The following is a 16,737-nucleotide window of genomic DNA, read 5'->3' on the forward strand; positions in this document are numbered from 1 at the left end:
TTTCTGTCCCGCTGCCCCTTAACCCGATACATAAAGAAAATGGAATCACTGAAAATCCAAAGTTCCAATTAAGGTGCAAAAGTAAAAAAGTTAAACTGCCAAGAGAGCCAAGAATACGTAAAAATAAAACACATCAAAAAGGCTAAAAAGTTCAATCACGGAAAACATTTCTCAATTTCTCACTGGGGCATGCTCCAAACTTGATCGGGTGCTGCAAATTGTGTGGTAAGCCAAAACCAAAATTGGATAAGCAGCTATTTCACAAGCTAATTACTAAATAACCTAAAAGAATTATCACACATCATGTACAACAAGATTTTCAGATTTCCTCTACCACCAGATTACACAATGCGAAGCCGAAGGAAAAACGTAAGAATACACAGGACGTGCAAAATTACATCTTCAATTATGGTTAATTGAAATACAACTTGGCGAGGTGAAGGAAAATTATACCACGACCACCAGACCAGACACGTTTCAACGCATTGTGCAGGCATGTGAAGGACCAAAAACGCTTTCAAGATCACTTTATAAATAAATCACCAGTTCAGTTAGTAATCAAATGTGGCTCCTTCGCCGACACCCAAACCCAAAACACTGAGACCACTTGCAAAATGTCTTGACCATAAGATTCTTTAGATTGTTCAAGCCGATATGGGTTCATAAGGGTGTGATAGCCATGGGTGCTTCAGAGCATCAGATGCAGAAGGGCGCTTCTTAGGATTTACTTCAAGCAAATGAGCAACAAAGTCAATGAAGCCCTGGTCCCCCATCGGCAGTCGGTGCCGTAAAGATGTCTTTTTTGGTATCAAGTATTCAAGTCTGTTGGTTTCCTGAAGAATTGAATAGTGAAAAAAAAAAAGGCACCACCTCAATTGTGAGTAAGCAGGCATACAACCAGCATTTAAAAGCTTAGGAATTACCTGCTAAATCCTATCCAATAATTGATCAAAATACAGAAATCACTTGCATAATAAGAGAACATGAAAAGGAAACTAAATTGTTTGATGACAGAGCTTTATCATTATGTAGCAAATGAAACCTTTGTTAAATGAGCATCACAATGAGACAAATGTGTCTGTACCAAAACGCTATCATAAAAAGTGTAGTTCAAGGTTAAAAAGGAAGTAGTAGATTTAGTTTGAAGCAATTACGTTGATAGTATTTTCATAATATCCTGATAGACTGCCGAAGCAGACAGATGCAATGATTAGAGAAATCTAGAATAAGGTCAGTGACTGAAGGGAATACTTTCCAGTATTCTTCCAGAGATTCAGTAGAGATGGCACATATTTGCTGAGTGTAAGCAATATAATGAGATACTTGCATCTAAAACACCATAAACATCATGACTCATGTCATAAGATCACCACGCATATGATGATATGTTGGAGCTATTGCTTAGACCAGGTCATAAGGTGTCAAAACATTCATTGTAAAATTCAGATCACATGAGGCACCCGTGTAAATAAATTACAAAAGATGAAAAGATTATCCTTGGTGACCAGTTCACTACTCTCACAAACAGATAATTCAGCCTGCTTGTAGCAATCAGAAGATAACATGTAGCATAGGCTAAATGCACTGGTTATTACTACAAAATCAGTATGTAGTCTGCACAACATTCATACTGCTGACATGAATGTGCATGATGTGCAATTTTTCATTTATTTATTTATTTTTCACTTACTTTTACTTGTTTTGGAATGATAGGAATGTTGGCCATACAAGCAAAATATTCAACTGCAGTTTAATAGAGACCAAAAGACCATGAAAATCAGAGAGGCTTTTACCTGATTCCGTTCATAAAGCATGTGATTTTTAGTAAAATATTTGTATGTATCCCGTCCTTTGGCAAGCATGCCTTGTTCAATGGGACCAATGATTCCAATCACCCGTGCAAGTAATGTTGCTGGAGAATCATTTTGGAAGAGAACCTGCAATGAAGGAAATTTTATTCATAACAGTTAGTTGCAAGAACAAGAAGTAACTCATGAGCAGTCCTAGGTAAATTAACAGAGAGATGCTCAAAGTACTGAGGACTTCAACTGAATTAGACAGGCAAATGGAGATGCATACACGGTAGTTAGACCTAGCTGAACAATTATAGATAACAACAAAATGCAATTAGCCACCAATGAATTTGGTTGTCATGCAATATCACCAACAGAAACCAACTTGACTGGCTTAACATCATAATCAACCACCTGGAACTGCATCACAGGCTGTCAGCCTCATATTATAGTAGAATGAATTTATGTATTGTCATTAGCCAATTGAAATAGAATTTTAGCACGAAATTGACTTAAATAAGGCACAGAAGTTAGTTTAACGCATCAATTGTTAAAATTGAAACATCCAAGAAACAGAAAAAAGACCAAAAAAGGGAGGACAAAACTCGATGAGTATATTTACAGGCCTCGAGAAGAAACTTGAAACCATTTATTTTGACCAAGACATTGAACATTCAGTTTATCATCAGCACCTTCACCATTACGGAATTCAATATGAACTAAAAAAGCATGCTAAATAACTACTTAAGACTACAACAGTTATCAACAAATGGATGACAGTTTCACCTGTTTTGAGAACATATAAATTGAGAAGAAGATTATAATGCAGCATGTTCTACACACGATGGATGCCTAAGTAAGGCTCTCATGCCCACAGCTGTCAATCATTATCAACTGCATCTCTGTACACTTCATGCATATCATTGTCATGGCTGTGGTTGATAATGGATAAGTCTCTACCAAAATTAAAAAACGAAATGGATGCTAAAAGGAATCTGTGTATAAACAGTGTAGCTTAACTTGGCCACTGGGCCTTTCTCATCAGACTAATCAACCAGCATCATTTTACTAATTTTTTCAGATTCTTTTTGCCAGAGTTTATAGCAAACCAATGAAGGTTCGAGATTTCAACTCTTTAACAATTTAATGATCATTTCACGGTCAAGCTGTTGAAAATCAGCGATAGAAACACAAAATGGAACTAAGAGTGGGTCAATCTTGGGAAACTGACTTGGCAGAGAAAAACAAGGGCTCAACTAATGGGCATCTTAAGAATTGAATTTCTATCCATTTCAAGTTTTCTGCAGGGCTAATAATTGGCTCTTTAAGATACGCCTTTGTCAACTTTCCACAAACAAGTTTACAATAATCTACCGAATGAGGAAAAAGAAAAGAGACACTGAAGCAGAATAGCGTCTCCCACCTTCTCACTCATACCTCATGCACAATAAAGAGAAAAAAACAAAACAAAACAAAAACAAAAACATAATAAATTTAAAAAGCTACAAAAACAAAACAAAAATTTGACATTTTTGGAAGGATAAAACTTACATTTCCAGTACAGAGTTCTGCTAAAATGCAGCCAAGTGACCATATGTCTATCTTCTTATCGTATGACAGTCCAAGGATAACTTCTGGTGCACGATAGGACCTGGATTGAACATAGGAGCAGAGATGATCTGTCTCAAAACAGCTACTCCCAAGATCAATGACCTTCACCTCACATCTACTATAACTTTTCACTAAGATATTTTCAGGCTTCAAATCACAATGAATAAGTCCAAGGCCGTGCAAGAATTGAAGAGCTTCAAGACACTGGATAGTAATAGACTGCAAATAATTTTTTCCAACAGATTAGACAACAGGGAAAAATAAATAAATCAATAAATGTAACAATAAAATGAAAAGAGGTTTTCAGAGTGAAAATGACATCCTACAAACCTGCAACCTTGGCATCGTGAAATAGACCTCTCCTCCGGATTCTCTATTAAATTTATGGAACTCATACAAGTTTGCCTTCAGGAGCTCACATACTATTAGCAGATGCTCCTAAAGAAATAAAGCAAGTCAGCTATTACTCAATTCTGCATACACTACAGATCTCATTTTGTGTGATTTCAGCAAACAAGGACCTGGTGAACAATTCACTAGATTGGATATTTTATTGATAGGAAATTCACTAGATAGGATATGAACTAGAAAAGAAGATTCTTCTCATGGAGATAAGAATCTATTAGAAAAAAAAATGCCCATTCTGTGAACAGAGAGAACAAAATGTATTTCGCTCCGTGGCTTCCCATATCAACTGAAAAATGTCAGTTTATTAAAAGAAATCTCAGATCCAACTCAAGATACAGTGAAGTGTTGTTGAAATCATCATGGGAGAGACATTTATGATAAAATAAAACCTAAACAAAATATACAACTTTCTAAACTGCTAGAGAACCAACAAAAAAGGGAATTATCAAACTTGGGCACAAGTTTACTGCAATCTGTGTTATGACAAGCAACCACCACTAGCCACATGCCAGGAGCCAGTTGTATGTTATGAACCTCCTCACTCAAATTGGTAGTGATGATAACATTGAAAAAGGGGGTGGGCATTGGGGGCTATACAAAAATTTATCTACTTCACAGGAGTTATAAAAGCATTGACATCATAAATTTAAGTATAACTGCTTACTCGATAGTAGAAATAATCATACAAACGCAGAAGATGGTATTTGTCTCCGGGATCATGCTTGTTGACATACTTGAGAAGCTTTATCTCATCGAGGCTTTGATCAAAAAAATCTTTGTTGTTCTTAATAATTTTCACACAAACATCCATGCCTGTGTGAAGGTCATGTGCTTGTATAGCTTTGCTAAACGCAGCTGATCCCAGATACTCAGTAACATGATAACGCCCAGCTATGACAGAATTCAAAACAACGTGGAAATTCTTGTCCTCCTCAAAGCCAGTTCTGTGAGGCAAAAACCAGTTAGTTCAGTCAAAGACAGACTATTGAAATTGAGTGAAGAAACCAATAATCGTATATTTCAATATGCAGGAAACTACTTTCCTCACACACTAAATATAATTACTTACTAAAAGCATATACATGATAAGCAACTCAAGAAAGAAATCGAGTCATTTATGTCTGCGTACTAAAATGAAATGAAATAAGGCAAAGATTAAGAACTGTCCATTCTACGAGAACTCTATGCATTTAGGAGCACCAGCTAAGAAATATTATGTTTCTCTGCTTTTATTGAGAAGACGAGTGATCACCAATTCAAGAAAATCCTAGTGATCCCCTTTTCATCCTCCACTCTCCAGGTCGAAACTGAATACATGTAATTCTCTCCTATGCTATGTTTTTGCCTATTAAGTATTCCAAGTTGAAGGCTCACGAAAATTTAAACAAAAAGAGAAATGAGAAAGCACAAGTATCATTTACTGAACATAAGACATCTAGCTGCCAGAAGACAACTAATTCTTAGCTGACCAAGAAGTTCAAATGAGTATTGTCAGTTTCCACATTTTGATATACCACTATCACCATTTCAGTTGATATTGATTAGTCCAGAGCATTGATTACATTAAATAAAATTCTTAGTTGCTGGGGAGAAAGGTGAAAAGAGTAAACAATCAATTTGGGCCCCACCAGGCAAGTCTTAGCATGTTTCAGAATTCAGGTAGATTGTTATCAGAGATATTCAAAATTAGGGAGAGAGAGAGAAAGATAGTATTTGCAATATTGTCAATTTAAATCTATTTAATAAACAAATAAAAAGGGTAAAGGGAAACTGTAGCTTTTGCATAACAGCCTTTAAAGTTTGATCTGGAACAGCGACCAAAGAAGCAAAATTAACCAGCTAAAAATATGAAGAGACATGCCTGTTTTTTCTATGCACAATTTTTAAATTGAAAGTCTCAAATTCCTCCTCCTGAGCTTTGATTTGCCTTACTTGCTCTTGTACTGCAGCTGCTTCTTCATCCTCAAGGGATGCACCTGGATCCTCTTCCCTCATGCCACTAATTTTTTCAGCTTCCTCTCTCTTTACATGCTCTCGTTCATAATTCGAAAGGGTGGAAGGAGAAGAATTTGCTGATCTTACAGCATTTGCATTATTTTCATCCCTAGAACTATCAGTGCTTTTCTGCCTCCAAGTAGCAAGCATATCATCTGCCCCCATCAAAGCTTTCAAAGGGTCATCAGTTTCATCACTAATAACAGGATCACAGTTGTTTGACCATAATGATTTACTAGAACCTTTCTGCACCAACTGCCCATCCCTCAGTGGGGGAGGAAATGAAAAACCCCCATCAGTAAGGTTTTTGACCTGCGTACATTTACCTTTATCATTCCCAACGATATATTTATTGGACTCCTGTTTACTGATTTTGTTTTTATCCTTGCTTTTTCTATCAACATATTTTTTGTCAGATTCATGGTGAGAGAATCTGGATCCACCAATTCCAACATCATGATCATGAAAATACTCCAGATCCCCTTCACTGCTCCCTCCAAGCAAACTGTCACGTACTTCACTGCCCATTTCAGCTGCATCACTGTTGATCCCCACACCAATTGACCTAACAGAGCCATGCTGATCATCATCCATACAAATATCATCCAATCGCGGTCTTCCACGCTCGCTCACAACTTTTCCATCTCCTAACATGATGAGTTCATTTGTCTGAGTCACAAATCCCTGCCAGACTGGTTCTGCACGCATCAAATTCAGCTCTTCTTCATCCATCAACTGTCCGTCATATTGATCCATTAAATCATTATCAGTCCTCTCATACATTTCACTAACTGTCAGCCCTATAGGATCATCCGAAGTTGTAACTGGTTCCACATTTTTACCTTGAAAATACTGTTCACCAGAGAAATATGAATCTTCCTCAGCAAATGACTGATCATCGTCTTCATCTTTTGTTGGACCTCTACCCTGTGGATCTGGAACACTGCCATGTCCTGTTCCCTTTTCGTTATCACTAGGGTAATCAATTTCATGAGCCAGAAACCATGCCTCATCCTCAATAGGTTGTCTCATGTATCCAACATCATCATCATCATCATATTCATCAGAATCCCAATATTCATGAGGGTAGTCAACAGATTCACTTAATCCATCACCGATTGTAGCAAAACCCGAAACAAGATCAGATGTATCCTCTGCAATCCCCTGACTAACAGATAGCCAACTGCCTCCACCAGTCCTTTTTCCACCTAAGTCATCACAAGAAAAATTACTCATTCCAAAAGGCCGTAAAGCAAAAAAATAACAGGTAGAAATTATCATAATCCAGGACGTAACCAACAATCAAGCAGCCCTAAACAAAATCTGAAAGGTAAAGTCAAAACAATATCATATAGATTGAAATCATCTTGAGTTTAATTATGTGCACGTTTACCTTCACATTATCTTCAATAACATTAACTAAGTGATAGAAGTTTGCAGCATCATTGCTGTTGTAAACTGGTGAGAATAAATGCACGTACATTTTTAATTTAATAAGATAATCATCTACAATCATGCGCTTAATAGATATCGTTTGCTACTTCGAATATGAGCATAATGTATGCACTTAGGAAGTGCCTGAATTTCCATTTACCGAATGGATGCTAGCATAAATATTTAATATCCATTTTTTTAAATAAAATACAATATCCAATATAAGATAGATGAAACAATGCACTTTTATAAGATTGAGAGGTTTTGCTTGCACAAAAATTGTTGTGGGTATGTCTGCCCTTAGTAAAGTCGTACAACACAAACAGCATGCTAATTTGAACTAAAGATGAAATAACACTCAGCCATACACTCACCATATGATAGAAGAAACAATCATCGAATCCAAAAGATGCGATTACAGTAATTTCGTGACAGCAATTGTTACCAAAAGGAAAAATAATGACAGTAGATAAGAAACAAAGAAACTTGTATTAAGAAGAAAAACATGTACAAAAAATGAACAAAGAGTCCACAAAATAAAACCCCTAATATCACAAAAATATTATACAGTTGAGAGCTAATCAGATGACCAAATAAGTATGGGATCTATAAGACTATAAGATCTCACAACAGAAACAAACCCAAAAACACAAAATTAAGCCAACATCCTTTTCATTTTTGGAGGAAAATTTTTAATAGTATATTATATAATTTAGGTCACCCTGCAGGTTGTTTCACAAAGAATGGCAAGGGTGAAGTACATGGCTTTGTGATGATTACGAATTGATAGAACTGGGGATGCAATTCAGAACTTAGGTTTTCGGGTCTTGTTTATTTATTTTTTTAAAGAACAGTGCATAAATTAGAGAATACATATATATAAAAGAGTCCGCTATTGCAGAGAGAGAGAGAGAGAGAACAAGAGAGGGCATCATGCATCCATATCACAGTAATCCTAAAATTTGTGTTTCCATTTTTGCAAAAACTAAATAAAAGCTTGATATGATTGTTAACAATATTCAGTTTGAAGACCACACAAGTCTTGTCTTCATCAGCCACTGCATACTCAGCCCACAAAATAAAATCCTAAGTTGCCATATTGACACTATTACAAAGGAAATGCATACAACAACATTTTTCACTGCGTCCTCCTAGCTTAACACAAGAATGTAGTTCAATTACTCTCTTCTCATGAGTATATTCATGAAAAAGTCAGCTACAGTTCAGAAGGGAAAAGAAAGTACTATGTGAATGAATTTATACATAAAATATTGTCCAACGTAGATAACCATCAGATTTCCATCACAAGGTAACATGTTTCAAATAAATGAGTATCATACTACTTGAGTAGAATATGCCCACTAGCTTACTCGAGATCTCTTTGGAGTTCTGCTACGTCCACGATATTTACCTGGGTGTCTCCCCTATGACTAGAAATTGCATAATTATATGATAAGCATCAAACAAGCAAGTCTTTATCAATATGGACAATGCTATCTCACCCAATATATAGAGATATATACCTAATTGCGGCTTTTGTAAGCAGCTCATGTAAGTAAGAAGATTTTATTTTTGAAGAAAAGGATACCATCCCAGATCAATTACTTTTGAAACTCTCATTTCCCAAAAGCCTAGTTTTCAAAACCAACCCTAGATGGCCTACTCTAACGTTAATGAAGAGTCACCTCAAGGAATTCAAATTTACTGATGCCCTTCAAGCATAAACAGAATTTAGGTTAATTAAATCCTCCTTTTATTTATCAAAAGTCAAGAAACACAAAATAAAATATTGCCAAATCTAATAAGCTGACAGCAGTTATTAAAGTCAGATAAACTCCAGATAATCAACAACTACTACAATCATAAAGTGAAATCAACGCACACTATTTATTAAACGTAAACATAAATCATTCACAAAGGCGCTAACCTGAAGAGTGGATTTCTTGTCCAACAGGAACATCCAGATAACTCCCTATAAGTAGGCTATTCTCAGAGCTCAAAAGCTTTGTACCTGATACATCACGCTCAAACTTTTCCTCCCAATTAATATTGAGTGGCTTGTCCTCTGACTTGAGTTTGACTGGAGGCAATCTGGGGAACTCTTCCCTTGGATTATCAGCCACCAGAGGAAAACCTACACTAATATTCTTCTGCTCAGAATTCCCCTGAGACTTACCCAAGTATAAAGCTCTTCCAACCTCATCCACCTGCTGTTTAATTGATGCCCTCACATCAGCCGCGTCCGTTTTCCTTTTTCCTTCTTTTTTGTCAGATCCAGTACCAATGTCATAACTGGTTGACACATCCCCCATGGAGAAAGGAAAAACAGTCTTGACAGAACAATCTTTCCACAATTCTGAAGATGAGCTACCAGGCTCCTCATTTCTTGACCATGGATTATCTGCAAAGGTTTCTTTCGAGCAAGTGCTACCAGTCTTAAGTTGCTTATCAACAACCTTAGGTTCACTGGCTTGAATCTTTTCATACTTGGATTCTGCATTAGATTTACTAGTACTTTCAAGCCACGAGGTCTTCTTCTCACCAGAAAAGAGAATCTCTTCACTGGAATCTGAATCTCGAGGTCTCAATTTGACTTTGCCAACACCAGGAATTTCGGTTGTACAATATCTTGATTGCTCCAAAGTCTGAAGCTCCGAGAAGTTATGGATACTATCGTTTCTGTAAGGATCTGATGGACCATTGTTAGAATTACAGTTCCAAGAGTACAAATCAAGTACAGTATCCTCTGATCCTTTGGAGAAAGTAAAGTTCCTGTCTTTACTAGTCCCACTAGCCTCATTAGGCTTATTCTGCTCCCCAGTAGAAGCAGTGTTTCTCCATTTGCTTTCAGAACCATTTCTACCAATCCCACACTCAATTTCTTTCACAATAAGTTCATTTGAAACTTCACCACTATTACGAGAACTAGGACCTTGATTTTTACTAGCCAATTTGCCCACATTCTCTTCTTGCACCACCTCAGTTGTATCCTTCTCTTCAAGGTTAAGTTTCTGAAGAAATCCATTTAAATCAGGGCGGTTACTGAGCTCGCTGCGCAAAGCTGACTCAGCTCTCGTGAAATGATTTCTCTTCAAAAATTCCAAAATCACATCAACTGTGTCCGTGTCTTCCATTATCAACAACTAGGGATAAAAAGCAGATACTAGAAAGAAGAAACCACTGAACCTGAGAACAGCAGATGCACTATGTCAGGTCATGTTATGCCGATAGCTTTGGAAACAAGGACGAAAAGAAAAATCTCAAATCCCGCTGCCTGTTGATATGCTTTCCAACAAAATATGATTTTATCAAACTAAGATTATAATGGGTAACATAGGGCTTAGCATATCCTAGTGTCACAATGGTTTCAAAATTTCAAAACCTTAGCTACATAAATTTGTGAGCCTCAAGCACCAAAGAAGCCCCAACTATAATCCTCATGCAGCATATAGATTCTACTACAGTACTTGAATATTCAGTAATGATTAGCTTATTATAGTGTCGTTTACGTCCCCAATAAATTAAAAAAAAAAAACAGGAATACAAATTTGAAGATGTGAAACCATTCCCCCATTTCGCACATTTTCTCACCGAACAAACATCAAAAAGAAAAACGAAAAACCCCAGGAAAATTTCCAACTACAAAGCCTCAAAAATCAAATCCGCCGGCGCAAAGATCCCCGGTTGTCCAAACAAAACCCTAGAAATTCGAAAACACAAAACACTATCCAACCCGAGATTCACACTCCCAAAATAAAATTAAAAAAAAATGAAAAAAGAAAACCACAGATTCAAAAATAACCAAAAAAAATTGTATCATATTTTTAAAATAAATACTTACAGATCGAAGATGGAGAAATGAGGGCACGAAAATCCAAGGCAGGAAGATTGGATGCGGATCCCATTGCCATCACATAATGGACACTAACATAGAGTATTACACATTACAAAACAATTTTCAGAATTTTTATTTTCAATTTTTGGGGAGTATTTCTGTTTGAAATCTTCACTTTTGGCCTGCACTCTCTCTCAGGTCAGGCCTGTCCTGGGACAACAGGAGTAAAACGCCTTTTCAACAATAATAATAATTTATCAAGTTTTATCATCTACATCCCTTACTTTTATAATTTATTAAATTTAAGCGAAGTAGTTTCTCAGATTTAGTTCCCTAACCTAAAGTTCAAATGCAGGCAGATAACTCTCCACTGTAAGGGTAATATGGTCATTTAGAAGGCGAAGCGGATCTGTTTAACATAAAGAGACAAACGTTGTTCTAATTTAAGAAAATACTAGACCTTAGGGATCTATTTGATAACCACTCAGTATAAACTCAACTGTGATGTAATGTTCTATGTCTATGTGCCTCGTGATTTGTGATCTCAAAATTTTTCAGTCCGATCAACGGTTTTGAATCGTTTGATTTTTTTTTTCGAATATTGAATCGTTTGATTTAAAGGATCAACTTAATGTGTGGTTAGTAGTGGCAGACGTAGTGGTACCCTGGTGGAGGTGCGGGTGCACGTGAACGTCATTACATGAAAATAGTTATGTATGGAATAAATTCGAAAATCAAGAAAATTACTGTATACATTCCGCACAATATCCTTTTCCAAGCAGCTGAAGCTATAAAAGGGGTTTTTGGGGGGAAAAAATCTCAATTATATCTTCATTTTAAATTGAGACAGTATCAGATTTTAACATAGAAATTCCATTCAAAAATAAATTAATATGGGAATAAAAATCTCTATATAAACAACTAAAGTTAAATTAATTCATTTTTATTTTAAATAAAAATATAATTATACACTTAAATAAAATTTTCTTTTAAAAACTTTTTATACCCATCTCATTTCATAAATTAGATTGTATTTTAAATTTTAATTAAGAATATTTATTTTTTTAGAAATTTATAAAAAAAATTAGGATCATGGAGATAGAAACCATATGAAAAGAAAAAAATAATTTAAAATTTTAATATTTTCATGTATTTAAAAATGAAAACTTAAAAGAAATATTTCTTTTTAGATAGAAGAAAAATTTATGGTAAGATGATTAATTTTAATATATGGTAAATATTTTATAACTTAAATCAAGAATATTTTAGAAAATAAAATTTAAAATGAGTGTTATAAGAATTTTAGAGTGGGTTAAAAGCTCAACCCCTTGACAAAGTGCTTCGGGCCACAAACGCCTTTTAGACCCAATGGAAACATATCAGCTCAGTCCAAAAAGGCCTAAATCCACATAACCTGCTCTGAAACTTCAATTGTAGGATGTCTGTTGGTAACACTTTTTCTTCTTCTCCAAACTTTACTGATGGCTCTTTTATTGAGCATTCTCACAAAATTGATTCAACGACAGTGGCTGGCCCCCAGCCCCGCCGAGAAAAATGAAGGCCATATTTGGTTTAAAGAAAGGGAAAAAGAGAAAAAGAGTGGAATGGAAGGGAAGAGAGAAAAAATGAGTGGAGAAGAATAATGAAATTAAATTTCATTATTTGGTTTAACATAAAGTTTGATAGGGAAATGAATTATAATTTTTTTCTTTGGACAAATTTATCTTTGTCTTAAATACTAAATTACCTATATTAGTAATGAAATATAATTTAATATTAATACCAAACTTTTTTAATGTTAAAAATCCTAAAATAATTCATGATTTATATTTAATATAAAATAATTTAATATACTAAACTATTTCATATAATTTAATATAAATATAAGGCAGTCAATAGCGATGGTCAACAAAGGTCAACGGCGGCCGGCGATTTTCCAGTGAAATTTCGGCGATGGTCCTGAGGCTCCGGCGACTTTCCGGCGGAGTTCTGAAGACGGTCCAACAGAGGTCCGGCAAAATTCTGGCAACAATTATTTTATATTTCTATATTTCATATTAAATAAATTTATTTATTTTATTAAGTTTCTTGAATCATTCATTAAATTTAATTAATATAAAATTATTTATAATATTAAATTGATAAAATAAATTATAAATAATAATTATTAAAGACATTAAACAAGTTAAAATGTTGAAGGGTAATTTTGGAAGCTTTAGTTTCCAACATAAGAGGAATTTGAATTTTTCACTCCTTGGTGTGGAATTCAAATTTTACAAGGAGTGAAGAATTCAAATTCTACATTATAATGGATATTAAATTCTAATGAAATTAAATTCTTATATATTTTGTGTAACCAAATAATAGAAATAAAAATAGAATTTAAATTACTATCCTCTCATACATTCTCTCCTCCCAACCAAACATCGACGGAGCTTCTATGTTGGAATGTCTAGGGCTTGGGGAACATCCCTATGTTCGATGCTCTGCATTATGTTCTTCATTCACACAAGTCAAAAGTAATTTTCTTGTGTGAAACTAAAATGACAAATCAGCAAATGGTAAGAATCTAAGGGCCTATTTGGTAGCGTTTTTGGGCCCTTGATTCCATTTTTGTTTTGAGAATATAGATGTAATACATGTTCAGTAGACTGGACTCAAAAAATAAACTATAAAACAAAGGTCCGCCTAAGTTACGTTAAATGTAACTTACGGCCTGGCTGTGAAATTTCATCCAGCCCCCCATATTCGATGTTATTTATATTATATTCATGAATATTATAAAACTTTTTGATTTAGAAAATTTCATTTAACCCCTTATACTCAATTTTATTTTATTAAAACCCTAGAGTACGAATTCGCCCCCTATAATTTTAAATTCTCAAAATAACCTCATTTAATTAAAATTTTTAATTATTATTAATTGAATTATAATTATAATTATTATTTTATTATAATAATAAATATATTTATATTTTTTAAATAGATTATTATTATTATTAATAACAAGAATAAAAAGTATTACAATTAATTAATCTATTAACAATAATTAATAATATTTTTTATTAAATTAATAATAATAATAATTATTAACGATAATTATTATTAATAATTAATTTTTAAAAATTAACGATAATTGTTCGGAGTCCTAGGAATGCCAATGCCCACCTAGGCTTAGCTAGCAAAGTAGCAACATACCCTCATCACTGATATTAATTGCAGTACTACTTAGTGCCATAATTGTCCAAGTCCTTGTTAGTTTTGAGAAACGTGTGTTTCTGATTTTGTTAAATCTCTTGTTTGGTTAACGAGAAAGCTATTGCTTTAATTTCTTTTGCAGCTAGAAGTGAATGCATACAATATGATATAAAATATCGAGCAACTTGTTTAGAGTCAGTCACAATCTATTAACGATAATTGTTAATTATTATTACTATTCAAAAATTAATTATTAATAATAATTATCGTTAATTATTATTATTATTAACAATTTAATAAAAAAAATATTATTAATTATTGTTAATAGATTAATTAATTGTAATACTTTTTATTCTTGTTATTAATAATAACAATAATCTATTTAAAAAATATAAATATAATTATAATTATAATAAAATAATAGTTATAATTATAATTCAATTAATAATAATTAAAATTTTTAATTAAATGAGGTTATTTTGAGAATTTAAAATTATAGGGGGCGAATTCGTACTCTAAGATTTCAATAAAATAAAATTGAGTGTAAGGGGTTAAACGAAATTTTTCAAATCAGAAAGTTTTATAATATTCATAAATATAATATAAATAACATCGAATATGGGGGGCTGGATGAAATTTCACAGCCAGACCGTAAGTTACATTTAAAGTAACTTAGGCGGACTCTAAAACAAATAATTTAAATTCACTTTAATAGTTATAAAATTAAAAACATGTTTAACCTGTTCTCCATGGGAAATTTACGAAAATAACCATAAATATTTTGTTATTTTCACAACTAACCCTCTCAACTTTTTTCTATCAACATTAGCTAAACATAAGCTTTTCTCCCCAAATTACCCTTCTTTATAGACCAAAAGCAACAATCTTTCTCTCATATCGTCAAACCAAACGCAGCTTAATCATTAACGAACGGCGACGGTAAAAGACAACGGTAAAAGTGAAATCCGATCATAATCTATCCAAATCCAACACTAATCGGCATCACTTAGTGGTATGAGTTATTTTCTGAGCTTGCTGAACTGAGTCGTGGAAAAATCTAAGTCGTGGGGGAATCTGGCGACAGGCACCTGTCGCACCAAGACTTGGAGATTCATTAAAACTGTATTAATTTGATCTGGATCCAAATATATATTTTTTTTATAATTTCAGGCTTAATGGATTCATATCGTCCATTTCCTTTAATGCATCCATATCGTCCATTTCCTCGAATTTCAACTTCTTAAATACTGCATCGAATTGCTTCACATTAATCTTACGATGCACACCACCAAAATACGTATTCCGTAGCCTCTGCTCCATTTCATCATTTTTTTTATTGGTATCAACACCAAATGAAAGTCCAGTAACCAAGCACCATTCGACAATTGACAAGCGAATCAAATGCTTACCAATTTGAAACCATAACTGATCCTCACGGCTATCTTCTTCATGGGCCACTTGCCACAGTAAAAGATTGTGCAAAATTATCCCACTAAATGAAAAATTTCGACACTCCAAGAAATGCCCAAATATATGCTTTTTGAACATACTCAACTGCTGCTTTGTTAATTTTTCCTCGATAGCTTTTACGATCGAAGATAACATACACATGCTCGAAATTCGACCAGGAAAGTGATCGGCATAACGAAAATACATCTTGCCTACTTCGATATCCGGTGATTCTGATTTCGCCATGTATCTGTAATATTTATAAAATTATTACATTACATTTACAGAAAAAAAATTGACTCGTTAAAAAAAAAAAGACACTCTAATTTTTGGTGCGACAGCGGGCCGTGCATGGGCGCGCGCTGCTGCCCAGCGATGGACGCGCGCGCGCGCCCTGGCCCCCTCCCTCCCCACTCCCAAAATTAAGCGCAATCACTCCAAAATCGAAAACAATACTCCCAAACACCACCAACCACCACAAACATCATCACCACCACTATTATTCTAAAGCTATAACTATTATTATTCTAAAATCTCATTTTAAATTAATGAAAATAAGAAAAATGACTAACCTAGGTTTTGTTGAATGTTGTAGATCGTAGATCGGATGCCGGTGAGAGATGGAGCCGCCGCCGACGAGGGTTGATGTCGCCGCCGATGATGGGAGTTTGATCGGTTTGGGAGAGATGAGTGAAAGGGAGTGTTGGGGGAGAGATGAGGGAGGGGTATTTTGGTCTCAAAAGTTGTTTTATGGCTAATGTTGATAGAAATAGTTTTGGGGGTTAAGATGAAAAAAAGTAAAACTTTTTTGGTTATTACTGTAAATTTTCCGTTCTCCATATATTGCAAATTAAATTCGGGAATAAATTATAAAATAAAATCCAAAAGCTCTCTCTCTCCCCTAAAATCTTATCTTGCACCGCTCTCTCTCCTTATCTCTTCATCGATTTCACAGCCCTCTCACTCTTATTCTCTTTATCCCGATCTAACTGTTATTTGCATCTCTATCGTTGC

The 16,737-nt window shown here is 34.4% G+C and overlaps 1 protein-coding gene across 1 annotated transcript; it reads right to left on the reverse strand.

The window, feature by feature from the left end:
* Window positions 1-150: 150 nt before the first annotated feature.
* LOC102625951 (uncharacterized) lies at window positions 151-11,299 on the reverse strand. Its single transcript, XM_006466042.3, has 8 exons — window positions 11,083-11,299; window positions 9,169-10,427; window positions 5,674-7,015; window positions 4,477-4,756; window positions 3,735-3,842; window positions 3,345-3,623; window positions 1,794-1,937; window positions 151-833 (listed from the first exon to the last, which is right to left on the reverse strand). Exons 2-8 carry the CDS (start codon window positions 10,373-10,375, stop codon window positions 645-647), a joined length of 3,549 nt encoding a protein of 1,182 aa, XP_006466105.2. The 5' UTR covers window positions 10,376-10,427; window positions 11,083-11,299; the 3' UTR covers window positions 151-644.
* Between the last annotated feature and the right edge of the window lie 5,438 nt (window positions 11,300-16,737).

The sequence above is a fragment of the Citrus sinensis genome, chromosome 3 (assembly GCF_022201045.2).
Source record: "Citrus sinensis cultivar Valencia sweet orange chromosome 3, DVS_A1.0, whole genome shotgun sequence".
NCBI lineage: Eukaryota > Viridiplantae > Streptophyta > Magnoliopsida > Sapindales > Rutaceae > Citrus > Citrus sinensis.

Coding starts and splice junctions, on each gene's coding strand:
- LOC102625951 (XM_006466042.3), bottom strand. CDS start 10,375: ATGGAAGACACGGACACAGTTGATGTGATTTTGGAATTTTTGAAGAGA. Junction 3,624..3,734: donor TCACGATGCCAAGGTTGCAG/GTTTGTAGGATG, acceptor AATTATTTGCAG/TCTATTACTATCCAGTGTCT. Junction 834..1,793: donor TGCTTTATGAACGGAATCAG/GTAAAAGCCTCT, acceptor TCAATTCTTCAG/GAAACCAACAGACTTGAATA.